The sequence below is a fragment of the Pinus tabuliformis genome, chromosome 4_2, assembly GCF_031772625.1.
Source record: "Pinus tabuliformis cultivar Carrire ecotype Pingquan chromosome 4_2, CPIR1, whole genome shotgun sequence".
Taxonomy (NCBI): domain Eukaryota; kingdom Viridiplantae; phylum Streptophyta; class Pinopsida; order Pinales; family Pinaceae; genus Pinus; species Pinus tabuliformis.
The window spans coordinates 753,671,377-753,697,348 of NC_142304.1; the positions used below are offsets into that span (position 1 = coordinate 753,671,377).

Genomic DNA, 25,972 nt, shown 5'->3' on the forward strand with positions numbered 1-25,972 from the left:
TCGGAATGGCGATAGAATGGAGAGAAAGGGAACATGAGGCCATAGATGCCATGGCAATGGAATATGACGCATGCATGGATGCTTTGCGAGATTTCGGCTTGAAAAAATTCTTTCTTACCTCATACTTACGTGCACAGCCTGAGTTACTAAGGTTCATTGTGGATGCTTGGGATATTGAGGATTAGGTATTCCGCCTGAAGGACCAGACATTGGAGCTGTATGTCTCTGATGTCTATTTTATTACTGGATTATCTCGGCGGGGTGCACGGCCCATCTTGACCAGTAGCAGGCCTTCCGGGGAAAAGATGGGTGAAGTAATGGAAAGGGTTTGTCCTGGGGCCCATTTTGGATCCAACAGCGCCAAGGTAGACATCGTCACTGTCCCAGATCTGGTGCTACGAGTGGTACTATTCACTATCACCCGGACGGCTGGGGTACAGGCACCCCACGAGGCCAGCAAGAATCACTTGTTGCTGGCGACTGAGTGTCTGCAGCCGACACTATTTGATTGGGCAACGGCAGTGACAACAAATATAAAGAGGCAGCTTACCAAGTGTAAGCGTGATGGCAATAAGCAGTTTGGATATGGATCCATCATAGTATCGTTTTTCCTGGAGCGGCTACCGATATTCCGGATCCCGGGAGGTATTGTGGCAGATCCAGTGCCACGGGAGCCGAGGTTGGCTCGATGGGCACCACTTATGCCCAGGGGGGGTGGGGGCCAGCAGATGGCCTGGAGGCCCGAGTTCTTCATTTGGCTCCAACACCAGATGATCGTCGTGGAGGACTGGCCCTATGCGGGCACTGATTTTACTGGAGATCCAGACCTCCCATTGCCTGAGGGAGAGGACTGGGACGAGGAGCTAGGTAAGAACTCTTTATGTTTTTAATGTTTTTACATATTCAAGTTTTTGCAATACATGTCCGTCTCTGACAACCTCTATACATATGTATGCAGATGTTGGTGCAGAGCGACCAGCTGACTTGCCTCATAACGTACGGAGAGCACAACCTGCAGCAGACCCTCAGGTAGAGGGTGATGACGATCTAGTTCAGAACCTTGAGGCACTTACTCGAGGAATTCCAGATTATGGCAGATTGGCTGACGTGCCCAGAGCGTACCAGAGGCACACGGTGGGAGTATCTACTCGCGTCCATCGTCTGTTGAGATGCTTGGTGCGGGCGGTGACATGCTATCATGAGCATCACCGTGCTTAGACGCCTAGGTTCCATTTTTGCATATTTTTGAGAGACATGTTGTCAGCGGCCGTATGGGACTTGGACATGTATTATTTTTGAGTTATGTAATGTGCGTGGCGCAAACATTATGACACACACGTATATATATACATATGCTTATGGTTTACTATTGTGTTCTCATGTGCTTGCTTATGTACTGTTTTGATTACAAATTATGCAAATGTCTATCTAACACATGATTAGCCAATGCATCAGATAATGTGTTTAGTTGTCTTGGAACATGTTGATATGTGATAAAATCAAAATTTCTTTCCAACCACCTTACACGTAGATACAACCTTAGAATATGATGGTTTCTGATGGAATATTGCCCATTGAGCTGGTGGACAACAAGTTGAGAGTCCAGGTTCACTACCAATGCACGAATGCCGAAATTAATTGCTTTAGCAAGTAGCTCGATTACAGCAAAATATTCGGTGATATCGTTAGTAGTACGACCTAAACACACACCCTGACAATCTATTAGCTCGCCATGAGGATCGTAGATCACCCATGCCGCAGAGGACAAATTGCGAGTACTGCGGCAGGCACCATCAGCGAAACCAACATAAGGTGCATCCGACATCTGCACAAGAAGCGAAAAACACAATAAGTGGTAGCTATGTCTTGAAAACTGACACACACACACAACACACTAAAGTACATGTATGTACACAATAAAATGTACCAGCATCACGCATAGTATTTTTTCAAATAAAGCCCATTTCGGGGCTTCCCAAGAGGGTTTCCTTCATAATCAATTAGCTCGTAGGCCCCTTTCTGCAGGACTTTCTTAACAATGTAAGGGCCTAGCCACATAGACTCGAGCTTTCCTGCTCCTAGCTTATCTTTTGCCTGATCATAGAGCAGGACTAAGTCTCCCTCAACAAAAGAACGTGAATGGACAGTCTGATCGAAGTGAGTGTTGACTCGCTTCTTTTGCGTTTCGATGGCCAAAGAGGCCAGGCGACGAGTCTCATCTAGCCATTCTAAATAAAGAAGGTGCTCTTCTAACGGAGTGGTGTTGGGAAGTAGCTCGACAGCTAATTTCAATGAAGGGATCTCACATTCAATTGGAAGGGTAGCCTCTAGTCCATAGACTAGTTGAAATGGAGTGAAACTAGTGGCATCCTTCACGGAAGTTCGGTAAGCCCACAAGGCAGGGAATAACATCAAATGCCAGTTAGACTTATGCACACCAATGATACGTTGAAGCATTGTAACCAAGATCTTATTGACAGCTTCAACTTGACCATTGGACTGAGGGTAGTATGGAGTTGAACTATCGTGTTGAAAGCCTAGCTGGGTTGTTAATTCTGACATCATATGATTACGGAAATGCTTTCCGTGATCGGTGAAAATGGCTTGAGGGACGCCGAATCGCGAAATGACATGATTGAATAAAATTTGCGCCGTTGTGTGACCGTCTTTAGTAAATGTAGGTATTGCCTCGGCCCATTTAGTAAAGTAATCGACGTCAACGATGATAAACCCATGCCCCCCGGCCGAGTGAGGGTTACAGGTCATATAATCAATGCCCCATTTTTCAAAAGGGCCGACGGTGACAACAGGGTGCAATGGAGCAGGAGGTGCGCGCATCTTGCGCTGGTATATCTGGCACTCATGACAAGAGCGGACGGCAAGGATGCAATCCTTGAAGATAGAGGGCCAAAAGTAGCCAGCACGAAGGATTTTTTGGGCAGTAGCATATCCGGACATATGTCCGCCACAGGCACCAGAGTGGCAGTCATTCAAAACCCGCTCAGCTTCCTCGAGAGTAAGACAACGGCGGAGAACAGAGTCTGCGCTGAGACGATATAATGTATCTCCAATGATACGGTATGGTTGAGATTGATGACGAATCCTTCGCCGAGCGTCTTTAGACACACCCGGGCGAAAGGAGGATGTTTGCAGATATGTGATTATATCTCCGTACCATGGATCGAGGGTGCTAATGAGAAAAAGGGTCTCATCCGGAATTTGATCCTCTACATGCGAGGTCGAGGAAGAAGATGGCAAAGAGCAAATTAACTCAGCAAACACAAGGGATTTCTTAGACTTGGCAGTGGTAAATTCCAAGTCAAACTCTTGGAGGATAACAATCCACTTTGAGTATTTGCCCCCCAGCAACTGGCGTGACAATATATAAGTCATGGGGTTGCAATCAGAAATCACAGTAGTTGTTCGCAGCAGGATATAATGACGGAAACGTTGGACAGCACAAACCACGGCTAAAGCCAACTTCTCGACATAAGCATATCGAGTTTCTGTATCTAGAAGGTTGTGGCTGAGATAGTAAATAACATGCTCAGTGCCATCATCGTCAGCTTGAACAAGAACCATGCCAATAGTGGTATCGGCGGCAGCCAAATACAGCGTGTAATCGTGATAATAATTCGGAGTACGGAGTAATGGAGTAGAGACAAGGAGACCTTTGAGACACTCAAAAGATTCCTGAGTTGTGGCATCCCAATGAAAAAGGACATCACGCTTTAATAACCATGTAAAACCTTTGGCCACCTCGGCATAGTTGGGAACAAAACGACGTAAAAAATTGGCTTTTCCCTGCAAACTCTGCAACTGATGCAAAGAAGCGGGGGGAGGAAGATTCACGATAGCCTCGACTTTAAGGGGATCCAAACGGATGCCCTCTCGGGAAACGATAAACCCAAGAAGTCTGCCAGATTCAACGCAGAAGACACATTTGTGAGGATTTAGCCTGATTCGGTAGTATCGACAGTGAAGAAAGATTTCGTGAAGGTGTTTAGGGTGGTCCTGACGTTTAGCTGAATGAGCCGGAACGTCATCCAGGTAAGGCTGCACAATGTGTCGAATGTCATGAAAGGCATAGGACATTGCACGCTGGAAAGTGGCACCGGCATTTTTAAGACCGAAAGGGAGCTTCTTATAGGCAAAAGTGCCCCAAGGACAGATAAAGGCAGTTTTGTGTTGATCAGCGGGAGCAATATTGATCTGATTATAGCCAGAAAAGCCGTCCATAAAAGAATACATTTCACTTCCAGCACACTCATCAATAATCTGATCAATGAATGGTGTGGGAAAATTATCTTTAGGACAGGCGCGATTTATATCACGATAATCAACACAAACGCGGATTGTGCCCTGTTTTTTAGTCACAGGTACGATATTTGAAACCCAATCTGTGAGCGGAATAGGGTAGATAAAACCGGCTTTAAGAAGCTTCTCTACCTCGGCTTTAATCGCGGCAGCTTTTCTGGGGTGTACAGGGCGTAACCGTTGACGTACAGGCTTAGCACCTGGGTACGTGATTATCTCATGCACCACTATGCTAGGATCAATGCCGGGCATTTCTTCGTAGGACCATGCGAAAACATCACGAAATTCGCGAAAGAGGTTGGAGTAAAGTTGAATCTCCTCAGAAGTACAAGTGACTCCTATATGAATATGCTCAACAATCCCTGGTTTGACAGAGATGTCGATGGGTTGGGTTTGCGTAATATTTGCCATATTCCCTTCAGAAGACACCTGATCAATCTGAATAGGTGTTTGCAGTGGGAGACAAGGAGCAAATCGTACAAGGCAAGTGAGAATATCCTGAGGGGCAGGTAGAAATGAGGAACGATGGTGAGAATCATGCCAAGGAGGTTCCTCTAGAGACATGGTCTCAATGATGGCTTCATCGGACGAGAATGTTTCTTGCAAAGCATCCGAAGGAGTCTCATCTACAAACCCTGAGGATAGATCGAAAGAATCGGAAAAGGGAGCCGTTGCAGTAATAATCTCAACGCAGTTGAGTTCGGCAGGACTCAACGGCATTTTGTCGCCCCAAGAATCTACTTGGTCAATGGGAGGGATGATCCACGGATCAGAACAAGTAGTGATCATATTAACAGAGGCGACGTTAGGAGGTGGGAGCGGAAAAACACCCATAAGGGCAGGATCTTTAAAAAGTCCGGCCCCCAAATTCTCGGATAATTTTGGAGTATGCTCCACAAAAGGGATGTTACCTTCAGAAGAAGAAGCGAAAAAAGATAGCTGGTCGACGATAAAAATCTTCCCTTGATGAGGGAAACGGATGATACGAAATAGTGATGAAGCAATAGCTTTCATCGCGTAGATCCAGCTACGCCCGAGAAGGAGGTTGTAGGTAAGAGTGGCATCAACGACTTCAACCTCCATCTCGACCGTCTTCCCTTCTAAAGTAATGGGCAAACATTGGAGTATACCATAAGGACGAGAGGCTCTTCCATCAAAGGCTTCCAAGGTTGTGGGAGACTGACTCAGGGTAGGAGACCCAATAGCTTTCCAACAGGCGACAGACATGATGCAAGTTGAAGCACCTTCATCGATGACCATACGATGAATTGTTTTGGAATCAATGATAACCTGTATAAGGAAATCGATTTGAGGAGGCAGTTTCTGCGTATGGCGTTCCAAGTCAAAAGTAATTAGATCCGAATCTGCCGGGTCTATGCTACCAATAGCAGATAGCAAGGACTTCCTCTGAGAAGGGCAGCTCTGGAGAACTTCTAAAGTGGACATAGCAGATGGATTCTGCGCTAAGTCCTCAACGATATTGTAGTGCTGGGCAACACGAGCATTAGGGTTGTAAGAAGATTTCCAGAGTACTCCTTTTGGAGGGGGTCGAGGAGGCGTCCCAGTTGTAGGTCTCTCAATATGGAGGGGACCCGAACTGAACAGAGGAGTACTAGAGGGTATCTCAGGCTCCTTCCCGGTAGATGGCGGATAATCTTTTGTTCGAGTACTGATATTGATGGGTATCGTTCCAGCCATAGATACTTGAGAACCAAAGGAAGAGGGAGGCTGAGAGGGGTCAGCCACCATTTGAGTTTTTTGAGTTTGCTGTGAGGGAAAGGGTTCTTTAAGCACCGCAGGAGTCCCAGGAGCGCCTTTCAACAAACGACTAACTTCGGACCACCTAGGGCAGTCCTTTGTATAGTGATCCTCATCACAGATAAGACACAGATACTTGGGTTTACGTTTGGCACCCCCCTCGGGCGGAGGGTTAGGGGCTTCCTGCTTGGGTGGATCTGGCTTATTCTTCGGTTTCCCTTTCTTCTTTGCTTTCGAAGCTTTGCTTGCCGTGGTGGATTGGACGACATTGACCTTGGATTGAAGTGGGTATTACCTGGGAGGTGGGTTCATTTGAAACAGACGGTTTTTGTTTCCCAGGTTTCGCGGAATTTTTCTTTGAGGATGAACTAACAGTACCAATAATACCGTCAACAGTTGGTGTTGGTGGGGCTTTGGATGTTCCTGGTCTAGGGGCATCAGGTAAATAATCATACAATGTACCTGACTGAGAGTAAACCAAGTCAAGGTACTGAGCTCGCGCGATAGCTTGCTCTTCAGTGACACACGCTCCCATAGCGATATCCCGAGCTATTGGAGGCACGAACGAAGTCGTAAACCAATCAGTAAGCAGCTGGTCGGGAATCCAAAATTTGATCATACGTCTACGCCGTCTCCATTCATGGATATGATCAGAGATATGCGTAGCCGTCGTTTGTCTCAAGGATGTGAGGAGGTGTGTACCCGTTTCACATCGAACGGGCAACTGAAAATGAGTGAGAAATGCCATAGCCAAGGAGTTAAAATCCTGAAAGGATCCGCGATTGAGTTCGATATACCACTTAGCGGCAGAGCCAGTGAGTGTCCTTTGAAAAAGACGCAACCGAATGGAATCATCAAGCCATGAATTGGATGAGCACCATAGGTGATAAGTCATGACATGAGCTTGTGGGTCCTCATTAGGCTTACCATCGAATTTTGGACAGTCACCGGGAATCTTTGTTGGAACCGGAGGCCAATATGGATTATGCAGGATAGGATCATTGGTCAATTTAGAGACATCCGGTAATTCTAAAGTCGCTAAGAAAGGTAATTGAGGATTAAAGGACATCTGAGGCTGCTGTTGGGATGGAGCGCCAGGGTTCCAACCAACTGGCGGATGCCCCCAAGGGCTGGGTCCAGACGGATTTGGCCCCATAGGGTTTTGTCCGTAAGGATTTAAGTTTTGCCCCCCGGCACTCCACGGATTACCAAATGGTCCCGCAGAAGCACCATATGGTTGCGAATAATAAGGATTCGTCTGCGGTTGTTGGTAATTTTGATACGGGGCAAACATAGGTTGCCCTTGAGGTTGCTGGTAACCATAGGGTAGCTGGGCTCCAACGTGAGGCGGAGGAGTGGGCGGAGGTTGATAAGGCGGCTGGACTCCAAATGGAGGCGGAGGAGTAGTCGGAGGTTGATACGTTGGCTGGGTTTGAAACCCGGCTTGCGGTTGAAACCCCGACGGTTGTTGGGGTCCAGCCTGGGGCGAAAAACCAGGTTGAGCAGGACCAGAAGGATGTCCTGTAGGTTGGGCTATCTGGCCGGAAGGATAACCTTGTTGATATTGTGGTTGACCCCCTTGTCCAGAAGGTGGTGTCTGCTGATACTGAGGTTGGCCTAACTGTTGGGATTGGAGCTGTTGTTGCGTAGCTGAAGGTTGTCCTAAGGAACCAGATGGTTGAGTGGGCTGGGTAGTTGGTTGGCCTAACTGGATTTGAGGCTGACTGGCTTGCCCAGAAAGTTGATTATACTGGACGGTAGGCTGACCATGTGGTTGAATAGCTGGTCCAGATATTGAAGCATACTGGACATTGGGTTGGTTTAGGTTAACAGTTTGTGAACCAATTTGTCCAGTAGGATAACCTTGCTAGAGACCAGGTTGGGCTGGTTGAACAGACGACTGACCTGAGTTCCCGGAAGGTTGCACAAAAGAAGAGGAAAAGGGAGCACCAGTAGCGAAAGGGTTTCCACGAAAGGATTTCCCTTGTTGGTCTTGAGGGGGTTGTCTTGGAGACTGCGCAGATGAAACTTGACCACCATGGAAAGAGGTGGAGGTCCAATCAATTGACAATGGAACTGATACCTCAACAACCGGTTGGGATGACAAATATGGATCGTATGGCCCCTGTATGGGGACATTTGTCATGGGATCAAAAACTCCAAACAAGGAAACCGAAGGACGACTAAAAATAGGAGTCGAAGAGGCTGCACAGACCGTTGGAGCGGTTGTGAATGAGGTAACAGCTGGACTGCGACTTTGCGGAGTAACAGGCTCCGTAGTAGGAAGAGTGTGTGGTGACCAAATGGAACCCGTAAAAGGAGTTCCAGAGGGCATAGTATCTCTTAAAGCTTTATAGCCTGGTGGGAAATCTGTAGTAGTAGGTGTACTACTAACATGTATAGGGTCCGTTGAGGTGGGAATTTCACCGCTCGTCGCAACGGACTCATCGGTCGTTGTAGGGGACAAATCATCCATGTCAGAGGAAAAAGGTGGGACTGACACACGAGGAGAAGTATAGTCCCAAAAAGGTACACTGTCCTCAGAAGGTTCCCACGTAGGGTTCCAATGAAACTGGTAAGTCTCGTCGCCCGGGGCACGAGAACTAAGTGGTTGTATACTTGGAACCACAGGAAGACTCACAACCAGTATCTCGGCAGAAGACGAAATTGGTAATTCCGCCAGGATGAAACTTCGAAAACCTAAGGAATCTACCGAGACAACCCCTACTCAAACTAATGCATACAAAATCTAATTGGGTGGATGTTATCGTAGCTAGATAAATTTTAAGACGCAAAGACACGACTTGACCTTTTCATGTTTTAAGAGTCGAGAAAAGGACAAAAGATGACTCTAGTCTCCTTCGAATATTTAATGAGCATGAAGTGACAAGACGCTCACAGGCACCTTTTCTTTTAGAGAGTCCGAAAAGGATCAAAAGTGACTGCTCTAGAAAACTAGGCAAGAGTTTTACCAAACAATCCATAAAACTGCTTATACACCTTGGCAATCAGATGAAAACCAAGGACTTCCCGTACTGCAGTCAATCTTCCCGAATGCTGTGTTCAGTGCATTACGGCTTGTAAGGCGGCAAACTCGGCTTCCTATGGATAAAGGATGATAGCCTAGTGGGGTCTCCCGTATATACGTGACGGTACGTGGGAGCTCAATCCGTATTGGCACCTATCGTTTCACCGTGGAGGAATCACCCAACCACTCAACGGTAAGCTACCAGGTTTAAAGACGCCGGAATACATCTCTAACCTAGACCTCTAGAATGTTTGCGTTAGGTTCCAATGCGTTGTTATGTTCATTGAGTTTATTTTAAAGTTTATCTTCAATTATGTTTCAGTTTTTTGGTCCTACCGTATGTGATATCTCAAAAGCTTCTTGGATGCAAAATACATGCCAAAACGATACCATTTCATTCGATGAATTCTATCTACAGGAGGGTTGAGATCTTTACACAAACGAAATGATCGCTCAGCAAACAACAAAGTTCCTGATGCAGCTAATAACAAGAAATGAGAATTTTTTTTCTTTTTCTTTTTAATAGCAACAAATAACAATAAACGCTAACTAATGTGATGCAAAAGATCATTTGTTTTTCTTTCCTTTAAGATGGCATGATGCATTTAAACAAATCTTAAGAGATATTCACAAGTATACACAATCCGAGTTCACTCAATGAAATAGAACCAATCCTGAAACACCAAAATGAACTATTCAAACAAGGAAAAACACAAAGACTTTCAATGAACCATGTAATCTAAGTTCAAATGAAGTCGAGCAAAATCCAAAGGAGCTATAAGTGAATCACCCAAAGCATAGAATACCAAGCTTTAACAATCACTAGATAGGTGCAGAACACAACCAACAAGTTGACTGGAACATCAAAAGACCGAAACTTCCCACAGAAGGCTAGACATGCGAAGCCACTATATGTTCTAGGGCTGAGATGAAAATCAATAGAAATCAGCAAACAACTGAAGGATAAATGCCAAAACCAGTCAAACAGAGGTTCAACACACTTCCAGAGGCTGTAAGAGATACAAAAAGATAAAAATCTGGGCCGAAAGAGCTTCCAATCGACACACAGGCAAAATTCACAGGGCTAGCGCGACTGTCAGCCTGCAACTTGCGCTACCAAAATATTGGCGCGAGTTGCTGTTGGGAAACATGCGCCAACTGGAGCGACTGTCAGAATAAAAACCGTGCCAACTAACCTTGCCAGCTAAAAAATAAATAACACGACCCCAGGTCGGGCCAACAGTGCTCAGATGGATCAAACAGCAAATAACAATCTCAAAACTGACCCAGAAAGCTCATTCACTCAAGAAAGCAAGAGAAAATTAACATGCAAGACAAATTCCAAATAGCTTCTCCCCAGTGGAGTCGCCAAATTGTTGGATAGGTAAATCCCCTCTGCGGATAGAGGCGATCCCACTAGCCTAAAACAAAACTAGCCACAATCGATTCACGCTGCCACGCAAGTTCCTAGTTGTACATTAAAGGTGAATTAAGAAGACCAACCTGGAATCCAACGCTATAGTCGAAGCAGAGTTGTTATTCCCGCTCCCTCGCTCCGGAAGGCCACAATCCTTGCGATCCTTGCAAACAGACACCTACACATGCAAAGGAAGAAACAAAGACAAGCATAAAATCCACCAAGGCACAACTATATTTCAGTCAGAAAGGAAATAAATCAAACATCACTATAATAGACAATGAGATTGGAACCATAACAGCAGTCGTTCATTAATAAATAATAGACAGGAAAACTTACAACCAAGGTTCTAACGTTGAACCTCTCCTCTGGCTGGGCAAGCAACTATATGTGTCTTGCAATGTACCTCCTCTCCAGCAGCATAACCTCCCTATGCTTCACTATCACTTACGACAAGAATAATCACAACTAGCATTCCTCCAAGAATTAAAAACTCCAAACTAGCTTGTCTAATGCATGAGAGCAGATATTTATAGATGGAGAAGGGAGAAAGATTCGATGAACTGGGACACCCATTGTGGATTGGCATTATCTATGAAAAAGCCACTGTGGATAGATGTCAAGGATAGATGATGACTCTCGACCCCTATCAGATGGATTTTTCCCTCAAAAGACTTCGTAATCTAAAGGGAAAAAACAGATGGGCGCGCGTTTAGCAAAAATCATTACCAAACTGGGCTGGCGCGGGTGTTGTTCTGTGACAGAGCGCCAATGGTCGTGCCCTCTTTTGAGGATCTCAGTGATTGGCGCGAGTAAGATACTTGTGGACCTGCGCCAATGGAAAAAGAGTACTTTTCAGGGAGAATTTGCAGAAGGTGTCTTCAGGGAACATGAAGTACATACTCAGGGGAACATAATGCAAGTGTTTTTGGGTTATGTCACTGCTCACAGGTCCCAGAATGCGTCCTCCAATGTACGGGAACGGGGCGATACGGACGGTGACCAATGGTGACAAATTACTGTGTAACAGGAATTTTAAGGCTTACCTGATCTTGATGATCCTTTCTGCAAATTTTTATTCTGATTAACGATCTCCTCAGGATCAGGCACTGGTCAGCTGGTGATTTCTAAGGATTTCTCTATGTTTGCCTCACAAACTGAGCCAGAACTGCAATGTGGAGTCGCCAAAGGTTGGTCTTCTTCCAATGGAGTCGCAAGATAGATGATTACAACCAGAAGTGTGCCCAAACCTTGTCTATCATCAAAATCTGAAACTGTGTCATCTCCCAAGGAAGCTGAGCTTCAATCTCCTCTCCCCGGCAATGGCGCCAATTAATGTTTTCATGCAAGAAAATCTCCTAGGTTGTATCTCAGAGATGCTCAGGAACATTACAAACTCAACATAAATGTTGGAAATAGGTGGATGAATGGAAGGAATGATGCATTTTCAAGCCAGATAACCACTTCTACTATGCTTAACCTGAGACATGGGTGAACACCCCCAGACTACAAGGCTTTAGACCACCAATTACTCACAGTTTGAGGATTAGGTGAATATGGAGAATACTGACCACACCAACATATGTACAAGAGCATGTGATGGCCGGCTGTAACCAGTAAAGAGGTCTACAAATCTATTTCCTAATGCACAGACAAGATGACAGCTCTCTGGCACTAAGTAAACAGAAACCTACATAGCACATTCAATGATACATACTAGATTCTAACACAGAGGTGGGATGATAGCCCCTCTAATGCTAAACATCAAGAGCACATGAAAGATACATAATAGGCACATCCTAAAACATAGTAGAGATGGAAAGTGAGCAATTAACAGCAAAAGAAGCTTGTATTAGCTGAAAATGAAGACCAGACCCTGCAGGTATCACAGCAGTTACAGTCTCCAAAAGTTCAACCTTACATCAAAACAACAACCATCAACCCAATTACATTGTCTTTTTGGGTATATATAGATTTTGATTACAAAATTGCTCTGCTGTTCTATGCGTGGAGGGGTCATAATGGACCACCAATTACCATAACTCTCTGATGGAGTCTCTGCTACAATCTGCCTGTTTTAATGAATGGATTTGATCTTTCTGCTGCTCGGCGGTCCTTCTCAAATAGGTGGAGTGTTGACTGAAAGAAGCTTCATAACAGATAAATGCCTTTAACTGCTCGAGGTTTGTACTTTCCTTCCTCGGCCATGCTGTCTCTTGAATGAGGTAGTTGAAGATTTAATGCAGACAGTACCAGGACTGGTAGTTGATTTCCATTGTCGTTCGGAAGCACAACTCAGTCAAGGTGGCGAAGACTGCATGGTGGAAGCATGAGCAGGTCGGGAACAATCATCGGTCGTTTGATCGTGAAAATGAATGGCTAAGATCGTTCACTGGAGGAATCAGGCAGAAACGGGAGTTGGATAGTCACGAGCCGTCAGATCTCGTGGATGGACCGCGAAGATCAGTCTACAGGGGATATCGAGGAAGTGGGAACAACAAACGTGAGCTGTCAGATTGCGGGAGGGCAGATCTGACAGCAATCGGACAACAAAGGTGCATGGGCGATAATGAGCAGGGAAGGTACGAGCGGGTAGTAAACGGTATTCCCCTCACTGCTTACGGGGGATGGCAGAATTTGTACAACACGGGAGCGATGCAATGAGCACACAACATGTGACAGATGTGACGGGCGGGAAACCGCTTTCCCCACGAGTTAACGCACAGGCGGTTCACGGGGTAAGGAGGAGTGACTACTGTCTGATTGCCTTGGGGAATGATCGGACAGCGGAAACAGGGGGGCAAGTTACGTGGTAAGGGATGAGTGATCACCGTGGGATCTGACAGTGGATGCAATCGACGGTGGAGGAAATAAATGTGCGGGTGGTTCTTTGAATGTGGCGGGGATAGTTAGATCACATGATGGGTGCGATCAACAGCTACGATTAAGCGCCGACTATGGCGATGAAGGCGCAGGAGCACGTGGTTACGGTGATACGAGGGTTCAGGCTTAAGAGTGAGGGCCCTCTACTATGGGTTTTTTAAATCGAGAAGCAGGAGAAATAGAGATCATAGGAGGGCAAGGGGAAAAGAATAGGAGAGGAGGACAACCATTACAGGTCTTTCCTTCAGAATAACCAAGGATTTAGCTTGCCTTCAGCCTCTGAGGATCAATGTATATAGCAGAGCTAACACTTGCTCCTTCTGGGGATAAGATCCTCCCTGTGAGGTCTCAAGAACTGCAGACCAATGCCTTGATGCAAAACAAGCTTAAAAACATTGCCTAGTATTCCATTGGGCATGGAGTCAAATTAAGTCTACACTAAAACCTGTAAAAGGAAATGCTTACAATCATTAAGGCTTGAGAACCTTAAACAACATAAATCTTTAAAAACTGGCCATTTGCTAGGCCATCAAAACTATTTCCCCACCTCTGGACTGGTTCATCATAGATCAACAAAATTGGGTTGATTTGATCCTCTACCTCAAAGAGTTTAGGGCATTTAACCTTATCTAGTAGATATGGATCAAATTTCATTCCCTTTCTGTATACTCTCATCCTTGGATGTTCTTTATGGGAGCCTTTGTACACCTGCTAAATAACAATGGTTGTTGTGTACTTCTTTGTGTCATTTGTGGCCTGCAACACTAATATAAATGGTGAACCAATGTATTCTTGTGCGAGGGACACAGAGACCTCATCTGCTCCTTCATCTTTCTTAGAACAGTCCACATCCAAGGAGGAGTCCCAAGACTGTGCACCCTCTTCCTCTGTTGTCTGGCAAGCTACCCTTTCAAACTGTGTGGAGGCCACCTAAGCAGGTATCGGAATATCAAGACTGAGATGATCAGCATCAGCCTTGGGCATTGAGTTATGGCTTGCCTCAGTTCCTAGTGGGCAACTGTGAGGGATTGTCACTTGAGCATACAGAGGGACAGAGGATGATGGGGAGCTTTGCTCTCCCTTTTTGATCACTGGGCAGGGGACAAAAGCAGGCTGGCTAGTTTGCAGATCAGTATAGTCATTAGAAGATGGGCTGGTTTCGGGCTCAAATTCTTTGAGGATGGTGGAACCTGCTGCTAGCGGCTTCTGCTGATCAGCTTGTTGCTCTACAGGTACAACAAACTGGTGAGCAGTGCCTAGAGATAATGACTTCTCATAGGCAGCTCTAGTTAGCAAAGTGGCACTGCCCTTATCTTCCAAACCATGGACCTCATCCTCTTCTTCAAACTGCTCTTCTTCCATGACTATATTTTGAAAAAGGGTCTTCGCCCTTTCGTCTTCGTTTGTATCTCTGCTTCTCTGCAAAACCTGCAACTTTTCCTATGCTCCTCTATATGGATTTGGAGTTGGAAGAGAAAAGTCACAGGGAGCTCTTGCTTCTTGAGAGTACTGCTCAACCTCCAATCTAGAAACTTCAGAGGCCAATACCTTTATCATCCTAGCCAATATATCGATCTTAAGATCAGAGGATGATGAGGAATCACCCCCTGGTCTTCTCCTATTAGCATCACCTTCGAGTCTTTCTGTAGCAATGATGTTTGCTTCTACTTCAAAGGCTGCATTTTGTATATCAGCCAAAGAAGCACATCTTTTTTCTCTTAATAGCAGGCAGAACTAAGAATCGAAGGCATTGGCATAAGTAATCATAACAGAAGTAGGGGTTGGTTTCACTTCACATGGTATTCTGCTGTACATATGGTTGAATCTCTTGTTGAAATCAGATAGCAGCTCACCATCTTCTCTCTACAAGTTCCGAAATTCAGTATGATAATAGAGCAGATCTTTATTATCCCCCCCAATGCTTTAGGAACACAACATCTAAGGCCTCAATGTCTGCAATGGACCTAGGGGGTAATTCTCTGAACCATTTTCCAGCCTCCCCATTAAGGCTTTGGAAAAAAACCCTCATCCACACATCCTCTTCATTGATATCTAGGTTATTAGCATAGATATAAAAGGCCTTAATGTTCTCTTCAGCTGTTACTCCTTTTGTACTAGTAAACTTAGGCATATATTCTTGATAATCTCCTGCAAGCATGGCATTTAAAGGAACAGGCAAGACCAAGGGTCCATACCTAGCAGCTACGATTCTTTCTATCTTTGTGGGAGCTTGCTGGCTTGCCATGATTGAGGTAGGTGTAAGGATACTGGTAGATTGAGTGGTATGAAGCAATGTAATGGATGACAGAAACAAAGGAATATGATGGACTGTATGGGATGATTTCTTTGGACTGAGATCCGAAAGGGAAATGAATGAACAGGAGCTTTATGAATCTCTGAAGGTGATTTTTCACTAGCAGAGATACATGGGAATTTTAAGGCTTACCTGATCCTCATGCTCCTTTCTGCAAAGTTTTATTATGATTAGTGATCTTCTCAGGATCAGGCACTCGTCAGCTGTTGATTTCTGAGGATTTTCCGTGTATGCCTCACAAACTGAGCCAGAACTATAATTTGGAGTCGCCAAAGGTTGGACTTCCTCCAATGGAGTCATTAGATAGATGATTACAACCAGAAATGTGCCCAGACCTTGTCTATCATCAAAATCTGGAACTGTGTCATCACCCAGGGAAGCTGAGCTTCAATCTCCTCTCCCTAGAAACGACACCAATTAATGTTATCACCCCAAGAAACTCTCCCAGGTTGTATCTCAGAGATGCTCAGGAACATTACAAACTCAACATAAATGTTGGAAATAGGTTGATGAATGGAAGGAATGATGCATATTCAAGCCAGATAACCACTTCTACTATGCTTAACCCAAGACATGGGTGAACACCTCCAAACTACAAGGCTTTAGACCACCAATTACTCACGGTTTGACGATTAGGTGGATATGGAGAATACTGACCACACCAGTAGATGTACAAGACCATGTGATGGCCGGCTGCAACCAGTAAAGAGGTATGCAAATCTAGGTCCTAATGCACAAATAGGATGACAGCTCTCTGGCACTAAGTAAACAGAAACCTGCATAACACATTCAATGATACATACTAGATTCTAACACAGAGGTGGGATGATAGCCCCTCTAATGCGAAACATCAAGAGCACATGAAAGATAAATAACAGGCACAACCTTGAATAGAGTAGAAATCGAAAGTGAGCAATTAACAACAAAAGAAGCTTGTATTAGATGAAAATGAAGACCAGACGCTGCAAGTATCACAGTAGTTACAGTCTCCAAAAGTTGAACCTTACATCAAAACAACAACCATCAACCCGATTACATTGTCTTTTTAGGTATATATAGAGTTTGATTACAAAATTGCTCTGCTACTCTATGCGTGGAGGGGTCATAATGGACCACCAATTACCTCAACTCTTTGATGGAGTCTCTGCTACAATCTGCCTATTTTAATGAATGGATTTGATTTTTCTGCTACTCGACGGTCCTTCTCGAACAGGTGGAGTGTTGACTGAAAGAAGCTCCATAACTGATAAATTCCTTTAACTGCTTGAGGTTTGTACTTTCCTTCTTCGGCTGTGCTGTCTCTTGAATGAGGTAGTTGAAGATTTAATACAGATAGTACCGGGACTGGTAGTTGATCGCCATTGTCCTTCAGAAGCACAACTCAGTCAAGGTGGTGAAGACCGCATGGCGGAAGCATGAGCATGACAGGAATAATCATCGGCCGTGGGATTGCGCAAATGAACGACTGAGATCATCGGTGGGAGGAATCGGGCAGAAATGGGAGGTGGACAGTCGCGAGCCTTTGGATCTCGGCGATGGATGGTGGAGATCATTCTACAGGGGATATTGAGAGGAAGCAGGAACAACAAACGTGAGCCGTCGGATCGCGGGTGGGCAGATCCGATGGAAATCAGACGACAAAGGTGCATTGGAGATAACGAGCGGGGAAGGTACGAGCAGGCGATAAACAGTATTCCTCGCACTGCTTATGGGGGAGGGTGGAATTCGTACAATGGCGGAGCGATGCAATGAGTGCACAATGCGTGGCAGATGTGACAGGCAGGAAACCACTTTCCCCGCGAGTTAACGTGCGGGCGGTTCGTGGTGTAAGGAGGAGCGACTACCATCCGATCGCTTTGGTGAATGATCGGACGGTGGAAACAGGCAGGCAAGTTACGTGGTAACGAACGAGCGATCACCGTTGGATCTGATGGTGGATACGATCGACGGTGGAGGGAAAAAATGTGCGGGTGGTTCTTTGAATGCGACAAGGACCGTTAGATCATGCGATGGGTGCAATCAAGGGCTGCGATTAAACGGCGGCTATGGCGATGAAGGCGCAGGATCACATGGTTATGGTGATATGAGGGTTCGGGCTTAAGAGCGAGGGCCCTCTACTATGGGTTTTTTAAACCAAGATGCAGGAGAAATAGAGATCATAGGAGGGCAAGGGGAAAAGAATAGGAGAGGAGCACAACCATTACAAGTCTTTACCTGAGCATAACCGAGGATTTAGCTTGCCTTCAGCCTCCAAGGATCAATGTATATAGCAGAGCTAACAGGTCTCTTCTCATATTTCTTGTTGGTATTTTGCATCTATTAATTGCATAAATAAGAACGCAAAGGCGATTAACAAGAAACTAAATTTACATAACAGACACATGAAATGTACATGGTAAAACCCTGATAGTGTGTCAAGGAAACCTCCATAGGGCAAGGGATTGGAACTCTTATTATCCAACGTAGAAAAAAATGACTCTCCAACATTACATCAAGCGTCTTGGGAAATCATAATTTTAATATGAAGACATCTTTACGTCAATTCCTATCATTACACAATTGTTTGAGTGGTAAAGTGAGATTTATTGAGAAAAATACATTAAGAATGAAATATTTTAATTGTTATCATTACCAAAAGTCTCCAGCTTGACAAAAAAATTCCTAATCCCTTTTCCATGCCCATTCATCATCCTTTTTACAAGCTAAGGAAAGCCAAACACCACTGCAGTTTCTCTACAAATACTATCTTTGTGAACATGTCTGAACAATTCTCCTCTATATTGAACTTATTGGGAGGTAACTTGGCATCATCGATTACATGCATTACAAATGGTATCTTACATTAATATTTTTTTTCTTGTTATGATAAGATGGATTTGTAGCTAAATTAATAGCACTTTGACTCTTAAAGAATACATCCACTCTATTCTGTGTCGTTCCAAGCTCATCAAGTAGACCTTTCAACCAAATTTCCTCTATAGGAATCTCAAGCAGTTATATACTCTGCTTCAGTAGTCAACGAAGCAAGTGTTTCTTAAATATTTGACATATGATTAATTGATCCACATTAATAGTAAAGACATATCATGTAGTATATCTACTCTTGTTTAAGTCATGAACATAATCGAAATCAACATATCTACAGATGAAATCTCCACAACCTTTAAAAATGATACAATGGCCACTTGTGCCTCTAAAGTACCAAAGCACCCATTTCACTACTCACCAATGTTCTTTTTCTAAACGTGCCATGAACCTACTGACAACTCCAACTACATGTGATGTGTTAGGTCTTGTAGATAACATCGCATACATTAAGTTTCCTACTCCATTTTCATATTGACACGAGACATATACTTTTTTTCTTCATCAGTTCTCGATATACTTCTTTTTTGATAACCAAAGCTTTCCATTTTTCCTGTCTCTCTGTACTTCCATGCCCAAAATCTGTTTTGGAGCTCCAAGATCCTTCATATGATATCCTTTACCCTGTTGATCTCTTCCATGTTTTTTCTTGCAATAAGCATATCCTCAACATACAAAACCAAGAGAATGAATATGCCACTGAAACTTTGAGCATGAATATTTTATTATATATAACATTAAATTATTTTCTTTTAACATTTTCTTTGTATACATACACATATATGAAGTTTATATTGACATATATTAGTTAGCATAGATCTTCAAATAGTTATTTCAATTATGGGTTGAAATATTTTTGAAAGGTATAATATTTAAACATCTTACTAACATTTTTTTATTTTTAGATTACGTTCTTTTTAAATTAATATGAAATTATATTGGGTCAAGTGGACATATAAATATTTCATTTATGACCATGAGTGAGCGAAATGCTTTTACCACATCAGGTTGTAATATCAACAACAAATCAAGTAACCTTACTGAAGTTGAGATAATTGATGTTTTATAATTGTTTTTAATTAGAGCTAACTCAACTTACATATTTCTTTTTCTTTTTATTATATTCTATATTGCTTTTCTATTTATAAAATATTTTTATTTAATTTTAAAAGAGACACATAACAACTGCAAATTGAATATAGATAAAATCACACATCATCCTCATACTAAGTAGAATGCACCACTAGATATAATAACCTATTTGGTGCTCATTCTAAATCTAAGACATTGAAACATCACCATCTCATACACAAACAACATATATTCTTAACAAATAAAATTAATTAATTGAAGCCTGCTTATAATATATGTGCATCAATGTAGTTATAAGATGTACCATTGGTTAAAAACTCTCAAATTCCATTTTTAAAAACTAAAATAACCAATCCAATATAGTTAAATGATTTAAATAACCCTACACTAGGGCGTTGTTAACAACTCTCGATGAACTTGTCCTTAATAAACATTTTTCATCGCTAACCATGACCCATAATAAAAAAACACAACTCTCATTTTTTTAAGAAAATAGTTTAAGTTATCTATTGCTCTCACAAGATACAATGCGTTGGTGTGTGACTATCACATGCATCTCTAATAAAGATTCGTAAGAAAATAAGATAACTCTTTGGGACATATTTATAATATAAATACACAAGTGTGCTTATGGTAAATGCACCCACTAAAGCACAATGCTTATGGAAAATGTGGTAATAATTTAAAAAAATCTCAAAATTCTCAAATTTATTTTGGAAAAAAAAAATCCATCTAATGCAGATAAACCGTTTAACATGCATTAAATGACCGCATCGGTCTACTTTCACAAGACCAATGCTTAATCCACATGGCATACACCAATGCTTAATGGATATGGCATACACGTGGTCATGCCCATAATAAAAATTGCAAGTTTTATTGAAACAAATAAATCAATTATATCAGCTATGTGATGTTGCAATCTAAAAATAGTGCACTACTACACCGACGCATGGTGCACGATCAGTTCATTGAAAAAAAAATATATACATACTTGTGAAAAATATATTAATAGTTTAAAAGTTCCCAATTTTGTTTAAAAAACACAAGTTATGAACCAAAAAGCTTTCATCCCAAAAAAGACAAATGAGTTTGCATATTTTTTTATTTTTTTAAATAAAAGACTTTAGGGAATGAAGTGTGAATGTTGACCATATGATATACCAATAAAAAAGATCACAATATATTAAAACCTCTTAGTTATAATAGAGAAGGTACATTTATCTTCTCATTTCCTTCTTTAAACAAGGTAAACTAGTAGAGTATCACAAATAAAGTTATAGACGAAGTTTATAAGGCTTTTCCTCTTTAACAAGTCATCCTATTTGAATATCACTAATTAAATTAAGAGGAATACCAATTACATTCCAGTATTTAATATTTAATATTTTATGAAAAATAATAACTTATAATTATTAAATGTTTTATTTTCAAATATTTAAATAAATTATATTTCAAGTAATTCAAATATTTTAAATTTATAAAGAAATAGAAAATTATACCCAAAATCAAATATATTTATTTAAATGAAGAAAAAAGAGTTAAAAAAAATGTTACCTTCAAATATATGTTTTTATGAATGGACAATATGTGATAGATAATTTTTTTGGGACATAGTAACCAAAAATTATTTCTTATTTATAAAATTTGGACTTTTCATATATTTTGCTTAAAACAAAAAGTAATTTCTATAAATAATCAATACGAAATTTTATATTCAAACTAAAAAGAAACTAATTATTTCTTTAATGATAAAACTCATATTATTATACAACTATACTTTTTTTTCACATAAACTAGAGTATATTGTTTCAAATCTCAAAAAAAATTAATATACACTATTCCTAAGAATATATAAATATTTTTTACATTTAAATAATAATTCAACCAAAATTATTTAATAAAAAAATATTAAATGTTAAAATATCTCATTCTCTATATAATATCAAACTACCAAATTCTTTCATTTCACTTAATAATATTTATTTATTTAGTATGATCACATCACCAAATAAATTTGAATAACAAATATAACCCAATCACCATTTCGTAGAAGTCCATAAAACATAAGCGAGAGAAAATAAGTATATGAAAAAAAATTATACCCACTTCTTTATGTAGTCGAGCTCAAGGTTTCCTTAATTAATACTAGCATATTGCCATGATGTTCAGATTCCATACGTTGCCATCATGGGTGCACGCTATACGAAGTTGGAAATTTAAGCATGAGAAAATAAAATCCAGTTATGTGCATTGCACTTTCTCTATGTTTGGGTGATAGAAGCGAAATGTGACTTTTTATTTTCTAAATGGAAATGATACACTATGGGAATGGAGATTTATTTTCTTAGGGTAAAGATCATCTTCCTACTATATAGGTTAGGAGTTTGGGAAGTGATTTTAAATAATAACTGAACTTCTTAATGTTAAAAGGCCAAGTATGATTGTGGATTGAATAAGAATTTTAAATTGTTTTTTTTTTTTAATAAATAATTAGTTTTGTGATCATTTATTTATATTTATTTATATATATATATATATATATATATATAAAACCTAATCAACAAGTTGAGTAAAACTAAAAAATAGAAAATCTAAGCAATACACTTATAAATATGATATTTTTATAAATTACTAAAACAGTGGAGAATCTAAACAATAGTGTTAAATATAACAGTTTCATGAATTAATAAAACTTCTCCCTTTACTTTAAAAGATTTAAACCCATGTCATCTTATATGCCCTCATATATTGAAATGAATGGGGGCTACAATTCCAAATTCACTTGTAGATAGTTAGTTTTTCGATGTTCATACATCTTAGGAATTTAAACATATGAATGTGCCATTAAACACATTTGCTTCTCATGGCATTTTCTTCTATGCCATGAGATGCTTATATAGGTATGAGAGTGAAGTTTGGGTGTTGTTTTTTAATTAGAATATATATTATTATATTTGATGCATTCCATATTAGGAAGATCTCTAACTTTTTTTATACTCTACTTAATATGGGGTGGGCATGTGACATTTAAGAAAAATATTAATAATAATTTATTTTTTAATGTAAATTATAAATAAAAATATTAATAATTAAAAAATGTATATATTTTAATCATGTGTTTTTCAATGTTAAACATTGTTTAATATTCAAGGAATTGACTGTCTTTATGTGTGACAGATTTTAATTTATGATAGATTTATAAAAGTTATTATGATTAAAACATTTAGTTTATATGTTTTTAAGCATGATAAAGATATGTAATTCCTTTCATGCTCAATATGGAATTGAATTATCTCCTCTTACACATATATACAATTAGTGTAAATCCATTTAAATTACAAAAATATTATGGAAGGAAAACATATTATATTATTAGAAGAGAGGATGGCAAGCATATTAAATTATTAGAATAGAGGAAAGAAAACAAAATAACACATATTAATCGAATCCGTATGAGACCAACGAAAAATCCCATTAAAATCAGGTAGCTTCCATCCTATTTGTGGGCCACGTCTCGCTTAGCTTATGAGCTATTGATGACACTGCATTTACGATGAATTTGTCCCTCATTGCTTGTCAGTTAGATAATCATTCGCATATTAGCCATGGCAGCGACAAAGTTTTGCTGCCACGTGCGCAAGTTATAGCTCCGAGAACTTGCGTTGACTACAGTTTCCGTGTTTGGATCTGTAAGCAGTGTTGCATCGGAGGTAAACAAGCCTCGTTTCATTTGAAGGTCATCGTAGTAGAGGTTGTCGAGAGCTTCAGGCGTAATAATATCCATTAACACGGTCATGATGTTGTTGTTGGGGCTTCCCTGAGGACTCTTCTCCTTAAGGAGGGCAGCATATTTGGAATCAAGCGCCGGGTCTGTCACGCCCCCAATTCTTTTTTCGTTAATTGGCAACCGTGTAGCACCGCTTAAGTAGCTAACATGTTCCATTGTTAAGTTACTTTCTGAACTACACCTAACATTCATCATCTTCCATTAACAATATTAATGTGCAGAATCCATTAACATCATAGCATATAAACATAAACATTCAACACAATAGAGAGGACACCATCATATGCATTAATAAGCTTTTATTATGAATTTATGGAAATATAGATGACCGGGAGAAAAAGCTTCCACCGGTGTTACAACCGTGTTGTTTGCCCACTGGGCGCACTAACTCGTGCTAACCTCCACACTTGGTCACACCATAACTGCAATCTACACCGTTTCACCAAGTTGCCCAACTACGCGTGAACAAGCGCCCTCACCCGGGTCATCCGCCGCCCTCGGTTGGTTCGTTCAACAATAAAAAACTCGTGCATGAGTCGGCTGGACGTGCCTTCATTAGGCCCTCCACCCGACTCTCCTCACCCGAGAAGTTTACCCGTACCGGGCGGGCACGCCTTCGTGCGGCCCTCCACCCAAGCTCGTTCAACTGTTAGGCGGGCGCGCCTTCGTGCGGCCCTCCACCTGAACTCGTTTCACTTGTCGGGCAGGCGCGCCTTCGTCTAGCCCCTCCACCCAAGTCACCACCCCTTCACCAAACTTGTGCAAGCCTTCGTGTCTGTCTGCCCGACGAGTGGGCGCATGACCACCTGCGATTTTGTGACTCCTACATCTACTGCTCGCACTTCACTTCCGAACTCATTTGATGAGTGAATGTGTTTGATGATGCCTTCCTACCAACTCGCACCACAAATATATATGGTGGGTGGGCGAGTCATGCCACTTGGCCCATTCGTTTCACTCGCTCGGTCAAATTACTGTTTTGTTGCAAATTCATTCAAGGGGTAGGTCGGCCCACCGAGGTTGCGGGACTACCCCCTCCTTTGCTCGCCCATTAACAATGCCACTCGGTCGGCACGCAGGTAGCTCACCTAGCTCGCCCACCTATAAACCATGCAACCACACCTCGCCTGCATATGTATGCCTCGTATGCTCGGTCGAATTTCTGCTTGTTTCGCTAGCTCGTCCATTCAGTGGGTGCTCCTGAGCGACTCGCAAGCCGCAGGGCATTACATTATCCCCCACCGAAAAGCACTTCTGTCCCTGGCAATCCAGCTCTTCTCCATAACTTCTTGCCATACTTCACAATCTTCTTATTCCGTCTCCAAAGTGAGTCCTCCGTCTCCCAGTTGTCCTCCTCTAGTGCATTCTTCCATCTAACGAGAAATTCCTGTCTCATGTAGCAACCAATCCCTGTAAATCAAACACTCAGAATTTTGTCCATCTCTAGGTGAGGCTTGTCCACAATCATGGCTGGGCCCCACGGTGGTTCCACCCTCTCTGGATGATCAACATCAAGTACGCATCTCTTCAACTGACTCATATGAAAAACTGGATGCTTCATGTGCATATGGCGTGGAAGCTCCAGCTTGTAAGCAACTTCCACCACTCTCTTCTTCGCCTGGAATGGTCCCTCATACTTCCCTGTTAGTTTGCTCGTAGACACCTTAGGTGGCTGAAACTGATCTTCGGTAATCATGAGAAACACCATATCTCCCACACTAAACTGTGCATCTCGTCTTCCCTTATCTGCCCATTTCTTCATTCTCCTTGCAGATTCATGCAAGCGCAACCGAGCCAGCTCCAAGGTCTCATCCCAAGCCTTCATGAACTTCTTCGCATCATGACTTCTCAACAAACATCCAGTCACTACGGTATGTGGTGTGATTGGCATTTGTCCATTCACCAACTCAAATGGACTGTACCCCGTCGCAGAACTCTTTTGTATGTTGTAGCTAAACTGAGCCACATCCAAGAGTTCAGGCCAATTCTTCTTATCAGCCATCACATAATGTCTCAAGTAATCCTCCAGTAATGCGTTGATCCTCTCGGTCTGTCCATTTGTCTACGGATGGTAACTCGAACTAATCAATAACTTTGTCCCGACTAACTTGAACAATGTGGTCCGAAACCTTCCTGTAAATCACGGATCTCAGTCTGACGCAATGCTTAATGGCATCCCCCAATACTTCACTAGGTTCTTTAAGAACAACTCTGCAGTCTGCTCAGCTCCACATGACTTCTTTGTCAAAACAAAGACAGCATACTTGGAAAAATGATCAACCACAACCATTATACCATTATACCCCTGTACTTGTGGCAACTGAGTAATGAAGTCCATCGAGATACTCATCCATGGTCTCTCAGAAATCGGTAAAGGCTGTAACAGACCTCCTTGCCTCTGCATATCCATTTTGTCATGCTGACAAATGATTCACGTATGCACATACTCCTCTACATCCTCCCGCATCTTCTCCCAAAAGAACCCTCTCTCCAATAATGCCAAAGAAT

General features: G+C 41.9%; 1 protein-coding gene across 1 annotated transcript; it reads right to left on the reverse strand.

Moving 5' to 3' along the window:
• Positions 1-23,257: 23,257 nt before the first annotated feature.
• On the reverse strand, positions 23,258-23,620 carry LOC149171788 (peroxidase 5-like). Its single transcript, XM_089426079.1, has one exon. It carries the CDS (start codon positions 23,618-23,620, stop codon positions 23,258-23,260), a length of 363 nt encoding a protein of 120 aa, XP_089282205.1.
• Positions 23,621-25,972: the final 2,352 nt, after the last annotated feature.